Genomic DNA, 15,693 nt, shown 5'->3' on the forward strand with positions numbered 1-15,693 from the left:
CGTAATGTAGCGTTCTCTCGGGAGGGTCATTTCACTAAACCCTGAGGCAGGGCCAAGTCATTATTATTTGCCACCAAAACGTATTTGTGTGAAGTTATTTTCCAGGGACAATAACCCCCACTGACGGCTGGCAAAACATTTAGTCAGTGTGATAAATTAGTAGTTGTAAGGTGCCAAAATATAGCAGCTCAGAGGAAACATTATTGGTCCTGAATGCTCCCCTGAGCTGAATCATTGGTTTGTGGCCAGGGGCCAGAGGATGATGATTACATCGTTGCTTTTCATTATTATAATAAATATAGAATAAATGTTGTGCACAGGTATGTGGAGCTCCACACATCAACAACCAAGCAGGTCATGTGACCTCTGTGCATGTCAGTAATTTGATCCAAGATACAAACAAAGACTGTCACCGGGCAACCAACTCACTGTATCTTTATGCCTGACAGCAGATCTATGATCTGCTTTGTCATCCACGCAGACACACACACACACACGCACACACACACAGGGTTTCTCTTCCAGCAATGATGACTGCAGTTTTGGATCCTTTTAGGCCGTTCTCTGCTGAACTGTATACAATCAGACGGCTGAACTCCAGTCTGTACCGGTCTGCTGGTAGAGATGGACGGGAACCTGGATGTGTAAACTCTTCTGCTCAGCATACCTCCTTGGCCCCCCACCGAGAGGACATCCCCCTGCTGGACCCATCTTGCGGGCAGCTGAGTGCTGGAGCAGAGGTGGCTCTGGGGGTGAAAGGACGACAGAAATTTATAGATTTCCATCATGTGGCCTCTGGTCTGAGGGTACCCCCAGATTTCAGAGAGAGGCCACAAACAACACCAAATTCCTTTGGTATCTGCATGGACCTGAGCGAAGACAAGGCCTGGAACTCCAGGAGGATCCCAGATGCAGCCATAAGAGCGAGGCTCAGTGGTAAAATAACAGGAGATAATGTTTACATTTGCTCACAATGACAACACTGATCATAATTAATATCAGATACTCTGTAGTTATGAATTTTGACAATATCTCTTGTAGATTAGTCAAAGCTGGAAACCATCCAAACTAAGTGGACAACTGCCCAAGGACACCAAACCTCAGGGGCACAAAATAAACTGAAATGACTGGGGCTGGATCTGATAGAATTAGTTTATTAGTTGACAGAAATACAATTGACAACAATTTATCAATTTTCTTGATAATCTATTTATCATTGAAATCATTTTTCTAGCAAAAGTGCCAGCCAGTCCCTGGTTCAAGCTTTTTAAATGTGAAGCTTTGCTTTGTCTAGATGTAAGTTGAATATCTTTGAATTTTGAACTGCTCAGACAGAACAAGCAGTTTGAAATTGTGATGAGCACTTTTAACTTTTATAGAGCAAAATATCATTCAATTAATCATGAAAATAATCTGTAGATTCATCAATAATGTCACAAAGAGAAACATCAGACAGTTTGACTTGTCAAAGCAGGAAATGCACGGGTGGATTTAGTCACATGACATATAATGCTGGCTGCATTGTATTTAGGTGAGTCAGTTCCAGCTCTCTGTTACTTGCTCACTGATATGGCTCACTGTAACAATAATTGAATGGAGCCATCGTGAGTGTTATTATGTACAGCTGTGCTTTGCTGCTTTGACAAAATGTCGGCTGTGAAAAGGGCAGCAGTGAAACACAAGACACAAGATAAAAAGCACACACTGTCTGAGAACACATCATATAAATACAAAATAAAATAAAGAACGGCAGCAAGGTGATAGTTAAACCAGTCAGTTGGTGTTAAGCTACTTATTAAAAATGATTTTGAAAAAGTAAAACTATGAGTAAATATGTAAGCTCTTAAGATATCATACCTCAGCAATGATAATACAAACAAAAAGATGCTACAAACTCATTGCTGCTGGAGCTTAAAGTTGCTTCTGTCTCATAGAGGAACTTGTGTCACACTAAAATATAGTTTTATTAGCTGGTTTTATATTTCTGTCCTGTTTGAGTGTATTTAATAATGAATTATGGATGCTGCAGAGCTCCCTCTTGGTCATTAGACAGCAGCAGTATTTCCCTCAGTGTTAATAAGCCATGGTGGATAATATCAGTGTGATAGCTTTTCTTGCTGCAATTTATCTTTTTATTTGTTTCCTTTCACACTATTTGTCCCTAAGTACTTAGTTGTTATCCTTAGTTAGATCCCATAAGAAGAATACAGTTGCTGTATTAAGTTAATTATATGCAATTTCTGTTTCTAAGCTGGAGAACTTCACGTTTCTTTTCAGTTTTTCTGTTGTGAATCTTCATTAAGTGTCCAAGAAAAGCTAGGGCTTGACTTCAGGCTGTTGGCTAACTGCACAGTTTTAACTTCATCATTTCATCACATTTCCTCAAATGATTATTTAAATGATTAACAAAGAAAGTGAAATATTTCAATTTCAATTCCTGTTTCATGTGACAAGCGATCATTATATAATGTGACTGTGGAAGTTGTTTTCTCCAGACACAAATAGTGTAAAGAATATACTCTGTCTGGTCTCTGAAAGCTTCATTAAGGATTAATTACCCATTTGTTATATTTATGGCTCATGGGTATTTATGAATGACAAATAGATGTATGGTTCAGATGTTTGGTGTAGAGAGTAATTTATGAGAGGATAGTGTGTAGTGTCAGAATATGAATGTAAGGCTAAAGGATTCATTTACACAGAAATTGAGATGAATGAGGGGACAATTATGGCCCAAAGCTGATTTTTGCCCCAGGCCCACCTCGCGGGGTGGTCTGACCTTGACAGCAGTTACTTCTGTGCATATATATTCATAACAAACAACTTGCCTGTATCCCCTTGTTGTGTCCTGCTAAGCTTCAGACTCGCTGAAGACATCAATGTTTTCCAGCAGTTTTCCTGATAAACACACTGGAGCTAAGGTGGGTGATCTTTGAATTAACTTTCCTACTGAATGAACACAGTTTACTCACTTAGTATTCACATTCCACATATATTACACCCCCCTCCCCCTCCCCCGTTTAACTATCTGAGTACATAAACACTCTACATTGATTTATTCACTCAATCTACTGCAGTGCACACACTGTGAGACATTTGCTCAAACTAATGCTGGGGAGGTTTTAAGACAAATGCGTTATTAGTTTCATCACTTCACTATCATAACACAAACACCGATTCAATTTTAAAGAGGAACACATCGACACACACCCCCCTTTGGTTCTCTTGTTAATGGATCGCATCAGTGTAGGCTACTATTTAGTGGGCAGGTGTTCACTTTGAGAACATAATCATGCTTTATTATTTTGTTTGTGAGTCTGATAATTGAAGTAATTATAATTACCTTGACATGCATTATTATGTTTTAGGGGAAGCTGTGCAGCACTCAGTTGAAGTAAATGGTACTGCATAAAGTGTTGCCTAGTGAATGGAGGCTTGATTAATGCCTGTTTGTGTTGAGACGTGGGAGGAGAGTGGTGGATAATATACTGAAATCTGCAACATTACATTGTTTGATTGACTCATTCTGATTTAGACAACATCTGACCTCAGCTGACTGGGAACTCAGGAAGTCCAACTTCTGAGTACAATTGGAACACATAGTTATACCTGCCTAACGTTAGCATGTTAACTTTGCCATTGTGTTAGCATGTTAGCATGTTGACTTAAGCCTTTATCTCATAAAGTTGAACTTAAACTATGTCAACTATTACATTAATCAACTATTTTGATAATCGATTAATCATTTTGAATTATTTTTTAATGAAAAAAACAAATACATTCTCTGATCCCACTTTCTCAAGTGTGAATATTTTCTTGTTTCTTTAGTCTTCTATGACATTAAACAGAATATATTTGGGTTTGGTACACAAAACAAGACATTTGAGTGTGTCACTGTGGGCTCTAGAAACAGTGATCAGTGTCTGGAACAAAATAATTGATTAATAGAGAAAATGATCTACAGATTAATCAATAATGTAAATACTCATTATTGTAAAGGGTCAGAATATGAACCTATAACAGCTGTAGACACTTAACCTTGTTGTACTTTAGACATTAGTAATTTTCTATTTCTTTTAGGCCTCGATCTTGATATTCTTCTATAATTACTGCAGGATTTTTAACTAGATAAATCTTTGCAGAGGCTTTAGAGTCATTACTAGCTGACAAGTAACAGAGATCAGTTTAAGATCATTAGGCATGCTGCAGAAATACCATGTGTACTTAACCATGTGAGGTTTGATGTGAGGGTATAGTGATGATTTAAAAAGTATACAACCATGAATAAACATTTTCTTGGCTTTTCCGACCTGATATTCAAATGGACTTACATAATACAAATCTGAATATTGATTTTTTAAAGGATGCCCTCTCTTCTGATCTGAGATTGTGGACAGACAACTCACTGGCAGTCAGACGCTTCAGATACACTTCTGCAACCCAGAGGTCAGAACACTCAGACTGTAACTTGCCTCCCTTCAGGATGATAGACCAAAACTTACACCTCCCACACCATTTACAATGTCCAGTACACACACACACACACACACACACACACACACACACACACACACACACACACACACACACACACACACACACACACACACACATACAGAGTCATTTTGCTTCAAGGGTTATTGAGAGTGAATATTTATGATTTTGTGCTCCAGTGATGTCATCAGGGAACACTGAGTCCTCTTGTTGTGTTAATTGCTGCTCAATGAAATCATGAATTGCAGCTTTGCTTAAAGCCTCTGGGATGAATTTGCTCCTCAGTTAACAAGCTGTCCAATATACTTTGTGCAATGAAGGGATCTGTGTAAATTAAAGCAACTTTTGGGAATCGAGTTAATCAATTACACTCCAGGCGCTTGGTTCAGATGTGTAATTCTCTGTTCATTTGCAGGAGTTATGAGGAAGTTGATTGGGATTCAAAATTGCCCCGAAGCTTTAAGGCACCAGCAACAACCAGGGAGAAAATGGCCGACCCAGTGAGTGAGCATCCATCATCGAGACGCTACAATAGCCAACCTCAGCTGTGGCAGGTAAGCCTTGGAGAATGAACTGTGACTAACAAGAGCTCAGTTCTTCTCTGTTTCTCCAGCTGTGGGTGTCTTAGTTTTACACTGATTCCCACAACTGATTGAAGTAAAATGAGATTTTTAATAGCGGATTACTTTGGACAGAGGAACTAAAACAACATGTCTGAAACTAAATATTTCATGGAATAGTGTGCTGAAGTAAATAGCCTGAGTGTAATTAGTGTTAGAATGAAAACCAAACTGATGTTTCTCAACATTTATAAACCACTCCCACAGAGTTTTTGTTTTATATTTGGCCTTACTGAAAGGGAAGTTGGGTGTCAGTTTTATCCTCTCTCAATCCAGAATCTGTAGAAAATCTCTCTCTTTGTTATGTGTTATACAGTAATTTCCTATTAGGCCTTAAAACATCATTCAGTCATTCATTCATTCCCTGCTACTATCCAGGCTCAGGTTGAGGGCCTTAAAACACAACATATTAAAAAAAACAACTACAAAAAAACCCAACACATTCATAACTAATTTGGACCAGTTGGCATCAAATGTAAAATGCAGCATATAGACTGGAGTAGACAGATGAATGATATTTCATTGCTTATTGTCAACAAATCCCATGAAAAGACTAAAAACAGCAATAAATTGAGTGAATGAATAGAAAAAACAAACAAATTGATTGATCATTTGTATATCTATAGCCTGATATACCTTATTCCACTGAATCATACAGTGTTGTTGCCCAAAAAACACATCACTGAGTCACACTATTGCACCGGCTGGCATGTTCCTTCATTACCATGAATATGGGCACTGTAGTTTATTTTGAGTCAATCCTATTAACACCGTCATGCTGCTGCTAGCACACCAAATGTGTATTAATCCACAGCTGAATATAGTCCCCAACAAATGCAAAGTTTACCTCTGTTTGAGTAACTTTTACTAAAAACTACAGTGCCTAGTTCTTTTTAGAACTTTTTAAAAATGTAAACTCTATATGTGTGACTGTATATTCATCTTTAAAGATTTACATCTTCATTGGACATGAATGGGCTGAGTGCAGAAGTCAGTAAGTAATTTAAGTAAGTAACTTTATTATTACTACTATTACTACTACTACTACTAATAATAATAATAATGATAATAATAATAATAATGATAATGACAATGATAATAGAATACCTTTCAAAACAGTTGTTACAAAGTGCTTCATAGAGCACAGGAAGACCAGAAAATGAATTAAAAGTAAAATAATAAGCAACAAGAATAAAATCACTCAGAGTCCAAGTACAAAGTGCTAAAAAAATAAATAAATAAATAAACAATTGCAGGCTATAACTCAAGGGCAAGAACAGCCTGTCTGTATAAATGTGTTTCAAGAAGAGACTTGAATGTTTAAACTGGGGTGGTGCTCCTATAGTTCCTATTCAGAGAAGGACTAACACATTGATTGTTTAGATTTTTTTTTTTAATGTTTTCTTTTTTTCCATGCAGTTTGTTGTCATCAAGAAACACAGAATTATGTCAAAGTTATCATTAAAGTCTTTAAATCAATGTGGGAATAATGAACTGCTAATAAAACACTGCATGCAGCCCTTAAAGCTCTGACTGATTGGGATTGAGTCATGTCTACCTCTGTGTATGGGTGTGTGTGTGTGTGTGTGTGTGTGTGTACAGTAGGAAAGTGAAGATGTGTGGGCTTATGAGAGAACACAGTCAAACTGTCTCTTAATGTAAGTGAGTGCCTGATAAATCTTTCTAAAAGATCAGTTGTTCTTTGCAAGTCTATTGGAGCCGAGTGGAGCAGACAGCAGCTTCGATCGAGGAATGATGCCAGGAAACCCATATCATTGTAAGTCATTATAAGTTTTGTGAGTCACTCCAGTCTTCTGTTAGCATTCATGTTCATGGTGGTCTCCTGATTCCTCGTATTTCCAGCTGCAGTGGATGTCGGAGATCAGGTCAAATTCCACTATACACGTGAGTACTTCATGTTTGATAGTGCCTTACATGTTAGTATGAACTGGCATTTGAGTGTATACAGTATGTGTGTGTGTCTGTCCCTGTGTGTTCTCATATATTTACAGTGGTAAAATTGGCTCTCAAAACATGGATAACATTGACAACATGGAGGAAGACTTTCACCCCCTGACCCTTAAGAGGAGCATTGTGCCCCCGTACACCCCTACAGCACAGTGAGACATTCACATTCAATGTTTTTCCCCGTGTTAACTAGGGCAGATACTGACAAAGCTGTTCCCTTTGAAATAACCCCTACACACGTTTCCTATATTAGATTTGAATAAATAATGTGCAAATGTCTGTTTTTGGGCCAGCCGAACCACCATCCCTGGCTACACGGGTAAAGCTGTGCAGGCTCACTTGGCTGATGATGCTGCCGGCTCTGTCTGCAGGTGAGTCTTTACAGTAGGTCTTATGGAGCCATTTGAACTTTAAAGGAAAGCATTGCCTGATGTTTGTCACCCTTTATCTCTAAAAGTTGTGATCCTGTTGTTAATGTAGTTAAAACCTGAAGAGTTTGGTTTAGAACCTGCTCTATGTGTAAAGTGCCTTGAGATAACTTTGTTGTGATTTGGCGCTATACAAATAAAGATTGATTGATTGATTGAATGTGTGTCACCCAAAACTCAAAACAAACACAATTCTTCTTATTGGTTGCTACCAATAATTTTATAAAACTATGAACTATCTTTTTGCAAGTTTTTTGCTATGTTTATGATATAGTAGAGTATAAATATTCTTTGAATTCCTCATCAAAATCAATTAACTTATAATCATCAACTTCAAAAGTTTTGATGAGTATTCTGTTGTATCCACTGTCACACAGAGGTTGTTTTCACTCACTTCTACTCATATCTTCAGTACATAAATAATGTATATATTAGTGTTTTTTAAAACACAGGGTAATGACCACAACTTCCCACTGGAGGGCGATCTAATTCACTCCTCTAGCATCATGCCTCAGATTGAACTCACACTGCACCATACAGATGTGCTCATATTTACCACCATTCCTTTAAAAGTGAATAACAACTCTCAATAATCCTTATTAATACTAAGACTACAGTGAATTATACGTAATAAATACAGAATTTAAAATGACTGACATACTCTATATTGCCAAAAGTATAAGCATTTGAATTTAAGTGACATCCCATTCTTAATCCATAGGGTTTAATATGACGTCGGTCCACCCTTTGCAGCTATAACACCTTCAACTCTTCTGGGAAGGCTTTCCACAAGGTTTAGGAGTGTGTTTATGGGAATTTTTGACCATTCTTCCAGAAGCGCATTTGTGAGGTCACACACTGATGTTGGACGAGAAGGCCTGGCTCTCAGTCTCCGCTCTAATTCATCCCAAAGGTGTTCAATCGGGTTGAGGTCAGGACTCTGTGCAGGCCACACGAAACTTTCTCATCCATGTCTTTATGGACCTTGCTTTGTGCACTGGTGCACAGCCATGTTGGAACAGGAAGGGGCCATCCCCAAACTGTTCCCACGAAGTTGGGAGCATGGAATTGTCTCTTGGTATGCTGAAGCATTAAGAGTTCCTGTCACTGGAACTAAGGGGCCAAGCCCAGCTCCTGAAAAACAACCCCACACCATAATCCCCCCCTGCACCAAATTTTACACTTGGCACAATGCAGTCATACATGTACTGTTCTCCTGGCAACTGCCAAACCCAGATTCTTCCATCCGATCACCAGATGGTGAAGCGCGATTCGTCACTCCAGAGAACGCATCTCCACTGCTCTAGAGTCCAGTGGCAGTGTGCTTTACACCACTGCATCCGACGCTTTGCATTGCGTTTGGATGTATGGCTGAGATGCAGCTGTTTGGCCATGGAAACCCATTCCATGAATCTCTCTATGCACTGTTCTTGAGCTAATCTGAAGGCCACATGAAGTTTCCCAATCGCTTCCGCTTTGTTATAATACCACTGACAGTTGACTGTGGAATATTTAGGAGCGAGGAAATTTCACAACTGGACTTGTTGCACAGTTGGCATCCTATCACAGTACCACACTGGAATTCACTGAGCTCCTGAGAGCCACCCATTCTTTCACAAATGTTTGTAGAAACAGTCTGCATGCCTTGGTGCTTGATTTTATACACCTGTGGCCATGGAAGTGGTTGGAACACTTGATTTAAATTATTTGGATGGGTGAGTGAATACTTTTGGCAATATAGTGTATTTCCGAGCATGTATTTATCTAACAGGCAAATTAAGCTGATTTATGTAGAGCTTTTAAAAAAGATATTTTAAAGAAAATAGGCTAAGCTGTCCTGCCACAGAGAGAAAAACCTTATTAAACACTGCAGAAAATGAGACAATATATCTGATGTTAAACTTTCAAACATTGACAAAACAATGAAAATGCAGCAGACATTTATTGAGATCCTTCATTCACGATTCATCACCACCACAAAAAAACACTACAAGCTATAAGAACAGTGGTCAGGGTGCACAGTAGCTCTCCTGTTGAATGATAGGACTGATTAAAGGGACAAATAAAGAACAAAGTGTTGAAGATGTCAAGGTATCAGTGGATTTCCAGAGAATTAACAGAAAAATACACAATGAGGAAGATTAGGAATACCTGGTGTTACTGGAGAGAGGCTAGGGTTAGGGTTAGGTAAGGTGAGGTGAACATCAATACAACTGATACTAAAATTAATAATTAATCACCTGTATTCTTTTTAATGGGTAGCTTTGTGGATCAGAAGTTAATGATGTATAGGGAAAGGCTGCAGTATGTAAACAAAACAATGGATGTCATTCCTGAAGATAGACAGAAAGGAAATAGGAAGTCTTGGAAAACTGTGGAGAAAAAGACAAGAAGGGTTCATTTGAGGGCAAAAGATCATTTTTGCATTAAGATTTCCGAGCAGATTTGTGGTTTCTTTACATAATATCAAAACCAACTGTAATCAGTCATGTTAGTGTGTTAAAGACTTAACTGTGATTATGTTGCATTATATGAAATAAAATATCTACTTCAACACGTCCCACTTTTGTTTGAGTCTAGCAGCAGCAGACAGCAAAACATCCCTCCTCTCTGGGAGTGCTCTCTGTCTGTTAAGGAGGTGTAAACCTGTTTCCTAGTTGGGCCCCAGTTGAGCGAACTTTACCGGCTTTTGGAGCAGGCAGCTCCAGATGGCTGAATCCAGAGCAGCTCGTGGTAATCGTGGTTTTCACAACCCAGATCCATTTTCCTGGAGCCTGACACCCCCTGAGATCTGTTTCCTCTGCTGATTAGGCTGGCCTCCCATATTTTTTCCCCAAAACAGAAAAAAAGACAAGTGCTTGGATTGATTAACTGTCTGCTGCAACGGTCAGACGTCCTCGGGATTTTTGTCTGCCAGAGCTCACTCATTACACAAGTGCCTATGGGTATTTTTGAGGTAGTCAGACTGCACCAGTGTGAGTGATATGATGTCGCACTATGAATATTCGTGTTTGGTTTTTGGATTTCTACTTGATCCAGAATTATTTATGATTTACTGACTCATAAATTCATGCTATTTTTTTCACAGAACGATACAAGAATTAGGGGGTCCTGTTTTTGGCCATGCGGCGCCCCTGTCCCGAATGGTGACCACCACGACCCCCTGCAACCCCTTCCTGAGACCTGCACTTCCTGCCACAAGCGCACAACAACAGACGAGGAGACATTAGACAAAGCAGATGAGAAAGTTTTGAAGGTGTCGGCTTCCTTTTTATGCCATCCAATCTGTTTATATGAATACGTCTATAATGATGTGATGTCAGTGACTGATTCGGAGTGAGTTGGAGAATAATGAGATGCCCCATTATCATAATTTCCCTGATTTAGATGAGTGGTTTTCTAACTCTGGTGTAGTGAGCTCTTGCATTGTCCTCTTAAAGATTTGCTCTCCCACTGACTCACTCGCTCAGTGTGTGTGTGTGTGTGTGTGTGTGTGTGTGTGTTTGTGTGTTTGTGTGTGTGTGTGTATTTCAGCCCACATTTTTTTGTGTTTCTGTCCTGAAGGGCAAAAACAGGGACAAAACAAAGGAAATACTATGACGGAAAATAAGGATTTTCTGCACTAATGTTACCTTTGACATTATATAAAACTATAGTAGGTATAAAAAATGTATTAGATCCATTTATAACTAACATGTAGGTATTAACCAAGCTAATTTGCTCAGAAAGCACATATTAAAGAGTCTACACTTGAGTCATATTGAGGTGTTAGTTTTCTGTAGATGTGACTGTAATGCAAATCAACATTATTATGAAGTGTCTGCCAGTTATAGCTTTTGTCTGTGGTTTGTGTGCATCGCGCTTTGACAGGAAATAGGGATGAGCGGGTTTTCCTGTTTCTCTTCATCTATATTTTGTGTAGATTTACAATTCACAAGGATTTCTACTTCAACACGGTTGATTTTGCAAGTCGTGTGATCACTAATGCATCGCAGTTATAATCCACATCTGAATTCTTATACATTTTTTATGAGTTATTAATCACACCAAGTTAGATTGGTTCCTTCCTTTTTTTTGGTTGCAGTAAGAACATTTTTTTTTTTTGGCTTGATATCAGCTCATGGTGATTGACATCTGGTAATCACTAATAATATGCAGGAAAATCTTGATCTGTAGCCTTGATTTAGGAAACCAGCATCTCTCATTAACCATCTCACCATTTTCAAACTACTATGTGACTGTATTTTTACCAATGTATGTCTTTTTAAGATGTTTGAGACACTTAAAAGAGTGTTATGATATTTAGGGATAGATGAGAAGAATGATACCAGTTTTCTATGTAAGAATAATATTGATCGTCTTGTTAAAACTGAAGTGTATTTCCCAGAAATGTCAAAAATAGTTTAGAATGATTTATTACTACTACTATTATATGATTGCACCCAAGTTTTACGTTTGCTGTTGTGTTTAAGAGCAATAAAACTGCACAAACCTCCTCATAGCACTCATAACTCTATTTGCAAAAAAAGCACCACCCCCCTCCTCCTCCTCCTCCTCCTCCTCTTCTTCCTCCTCTGATTTTCCAGCCTGTGGTCTGAATCTCATCACTGGCTCCTTTTCAAAACAGGCTCACAAACATCATGATTGATTCAACCACTATCCTCCAGGATCTCTCAATGCCTGCCTGGGCCGGAGATTAATTTATTTTCCTCATCTTAATTTTTACTCATCGCCTCTCCATAAAAAGGCTAAATGTCAAGCATGCCTGACTCCTTCTAGTGACACGTCTATTCCAGTAGATAATTACCATAAGGAAATTGATGCTTTAGTGTGCAGAGGGGAATTTAATTTACTCTGACATCCTCAGAGCATAATGCATTCCTAAAGAAAGAGAGTTTTTCAGTTTGCAATTGACTTTTTAGATAAATTGGACTATTTAATGTGATTATCAGTCTTGAACGTCTTTGACTTATTAAGGTGATGAAACCAATTAAGGGTTACATGCTGCTCATGCTTCCCAATGTGAAAACAGTGAATACTGCTTAAAGATCCATGAAATAAGAACCAGCCTGCGCCTATTGTTCGGTAGTCGACCGGCTACATCGCCTGATGATGTTTTGAGACTTGCCAGGTGATGATTTTAATTACAGCAACTTGCTGCAGGTTGCAGATTAACCCGAAGGAGCACAGGGTTATTTGTGTTTAGTTTGATGTGCAGCTGTGGATTACAGTCCATACATGAAGTCTAATCTTATATTCTGCACAGTTCAGTGGAAGTGCTTTAATATACAAGCGTTTCCACATGACTAATAACGATTTATGCATGTTTTAAAGAAGTCAGAGTTGGGATGATGATCAGGAACTCAGCCAACGGCGAGTATTAAGCAGTAGCTTCTTGAAAACATTGACTGAATCATTGTTCTTTTAGCACAGCGAAAGCCACTGCTGTGTCACTCAACAGGACAGTATCTCTGGGGTCATGGAAGACCACAGTCATGATCCGACACCTCTGCGTTAGCTGATAGCGTCGAGTCACATTTCAGTCCCAGCACTTCCTCTGTCTTCCTCTCGCAGCTTCTCATACCTGCAAATGTCCACAAAAAAAAAGTGCAGCCTCTGACCTAATATAGGGGGCAGCGCCAGCACAGAGGCTTTGAGGAAGTCAAGTGAGCGTTGCGGCAACCCATATTATGGCCGTGAAGACACAGCAGGCCACACTGCTCCTGCCCAAAGTTCCTCCTTTTGCAACTAACTGCCTGAATGTCTTGCTTGTTAGGAGATAAGGGCAGCCTCCCACGAAAGGTGACTCAGCAATCCAGCACACATACAGCCTCTCCTGAGATAAGGGTACTCTGCGAGGCCTGGACTGTAGGATACTGGGAAAAACAGTCACAAGCAAGAGTAAACATTGGAAGGCAAATTAACAGAAAATAACAACCACTTATTGTGGGAAATTGAAAAAAACCCACTCAAGTAACTTCATCAGAAATGAAATATATTGTAGAGAAAGGGGAAAAAACTCCATGCCAGTGATTGGAAATAAAATTATTATTATTACAAGAGGTTCATATGAGATAATAATGACAGGAGAATGAGAGGCGATATATTTTAGCCAAACTAGAAGTGTAAGTCATCATTTATTTAAAATGTCTATCAATATTAATCCACATTTTATATTTATTTCACTAATTTCAGACATTATGTAGGCACCCTTCACTCTATTTCACTACACAATTGTGCAGCAGATTGACAACTCAAATTGGCATGACATGAAACCTGGAAAGTAGTTATTAAACATCTGAAAAGGCTCCGTATAGTGATACGTGGCTGCTGCTGTGCTGTCGTTGAGCGCACTGTCCTTACATGGTATGTTCATACTATCAGCATGGATGATGACAGAAAGGCTGGAGATGAATCATGTCACCCCATCCAGTTGTATGTGCTGCAAACACTGAGCTTAGTGTGTGGAGACAATTTACTAATTTACATTAAATATTGGGTATCTTGGTTTCAAGTCACTTCCAAGCAGTTGTGAATTTCAGATGAGCGACTCCACCGCAACATGCCCAGTGTTAAAGTTATAAAGTGGCTTGCAGAGGTGATGAACTAAAATGGGTGTGGACTTCCAGATCTATATGCATAGTGTTGTATTGCACACTCCTGTACAGTAAACCAAAGGGAAAGCCACATTTCAGTGAATATAATGCATATCTGCATGATGATCTTCTGCAGGACTGAGCCACTCACTCTGTGCACCCAGTATACAATCATCCTAAAACAGAAAGTAAGAAAAATGTTGAAAAAAAACCCCCAACCCATTTTAAAATCCTTATTCTGGACACCTGCTGATGTGATAAGGCAGGACATGAGGCTTTAACACAGCGGGTGCCAACACAGAATAGAAAGATCAGCCAAAATGGATGAAACATTAAAGAGAAAATGAGAAAGCAAAACCTCATTAAATGGGAAAGAAAAGAGTTGTGTTAATTTTATGGACTGCTTCAGTGGTGCCAGAACAGGTGACAGAAGGGGAGCTGTCCAATATGCAAGTGAGGAGCACCCCCCCATCAGCTTCCTCGGTGAGAATGAAATAAATAAACAATGAATGGTCCACTCTCCTCGCGCGCCTCATCCCATCTCATGCATGGCTGCCAGTAATGGTCTACTGGGTGTCAGCTTTTATTGGCACGGCACAAAGCAAGTGCCAAGGGCTCGGTGGCTCGACTCCCCGCTGCAAAATCGGCCTGTGGATAAAAGCAAGCAAAATGCCTCAGTCGAGCTCAGAGACATAGTCATGTTGGGCTGGAACGAGGAAGTGCAGTGGAGAGGGGAGGGACTCAGGGCGCAGCTCCATGGGGCCGCCGCGGCGCTGCGACCTTCTGCACATGGAGCCGGGGAGAGTTGGAAGAACTTCATACTGCAAACTCAAGGAATAGCAGGTAAAGTGATTTCCACCGCGCTTTACAGCTTGACACTAATCTCAAAGGCTAGGTCAAGACCTCTAAATTGATCCCAAGCTGCTTTTTTCTTAAGATTTTTAGGAGACATGCACCTGACTGGAAGAGACTCCTTAGAGTTTCGGTGCAGGTGCGGCGCAGCATCAGATCCCGTTTGGTGCGCGCGTTTCTCTGCTGACAGAGGGCATATAACTCATTAACAAACTTCACTACTTTTTAACATTATTTACACTAAAAATAGATATTTATTTTCCGTGTCATTTGTCTGTAAATAGTAATTTAAGGGAATTTGTGGGATGTTCCCCTTTTTCCATGTGTCTTTTTCTTTTGGGAACATATGGATAAGTATTTCACAATGAGTATGATTCCTTTTTAAAAATACTGTTTTAATTTTTAACATTTCTTACTAATTATCGACACATTTCGCTACATTTTTAACCTGTTTAAAACGTTTTTACACTTCTGTTAAGGCACCTGTTGCAACAGATGTGCGCACACGAACTTCAGACAGTCCCTCTGACTCTGAAGTGTCATAAAATATTTTAAAAGACATATTTTCATTTCATTAAGTTGTGTTTCAGTCGTAAAAAAATTGTTCGGAGGGGCCAAAGATTTGAAAATATTTCAGCGCTGTTGGAAACAGGAAATCAGTATACGCACACACTAACCCTGCATCTAAATATTGTTTCACATGAATTAATCGATAAATTTGATAATTTTCTGCAT

General features: G+C 39.2%; 2 protein-coding genes across 7 annotated transcripts in view; both read left to right on the top strand.

Moving 5' to 3' along the window:
* The first annotated feature begins 530 nt into the window (after positions 1-530).
* LOC128372559 (spermatogenesis-associated protein 48) lies at positions 531-10,288 on the top strand. Its single transcript, XM_053332655.1, has 8 exons — positions 531-936; positions 2,857-2,921; positions 4,364-4,446; positions 4,910-5,048; positions 6,824-6,891; positions 7,127-7,234; positions 7,376-7,453; positions 10,168-10,288. Exons 1-8 carry the CDS (start codon positions 531-533, stop codon positions 10,286-10,288), a joined length of 1,068 nt encoding a protein of 355 aa, XP_053188630.1.
* Positions 10,289-14,384: 4,096 nt separating this feature from the next.
* ikzf1 (IKAROS family zinc finger 1 (Ikaros)) overlaps positions 14,385-15,693 on the top strand; it is a 17,840-nt gene continuing 16,531 nt past the window's right edge. For 5 of the 6 annotated variants that reach the window (XM_053333065.1, XM_053333066.1, XM_053333067.1 and 2 more), the window contains exon 1: positions 14,797-14,949. In XM_053333065.1, the coding sequence (XP_053189040.1) occupies positions 14,805-14,949 (145 nt within the window). In that variant the 5' untranslated portion in view covers positions 14,797-14,804. Of the gene's footprint in view, positions 14,950-15,693 lie in introns of all 6 variants that reach the window. The other variant, XM_053333071.1, reaches the window with a different exon arrangement.

The sequence above is a fragment of the Scomber japonicus genome, chromosome 14, assembly GCF_027409825.1.
Source record: "Scomber japonicus isolate fScoJap1 chromosome 14, fScoJap1.pri, whole genome shotgun sequence".
In the NCBI taxonomy this organism is placed as follows: Eukaryota; Metazoa; Chordata; class Actinopteri; order Scombriformes; family Scombridae; genus Scomber; species Scomber japonicus.

Excerpts from the sequence above, each read along its gene's own strand:
- LOC128372559 (XM_053332655.1), top strand. The coding sequence starts at position 531 with ATGACTGCAGTTTTGGATCCTTTTAGGCCGTTCTCTGCTGAACTGTAT. Across the intron at positions 2,922-4,363 it reads ATAAACACACTGGAGCTAAG|GATGCCCTCTCTTCTGATCT; the intron begins GTGGGTGATCTT and ends GATTTTTTAAAG. Across the intron at positions 7,235-7,375 it reads CCGTACACCCCTACAGCACA|CCGAACCACCATCCCTGGCT; the intron begins GTGAGACATTCA and ends TTTTTGGGCCAG.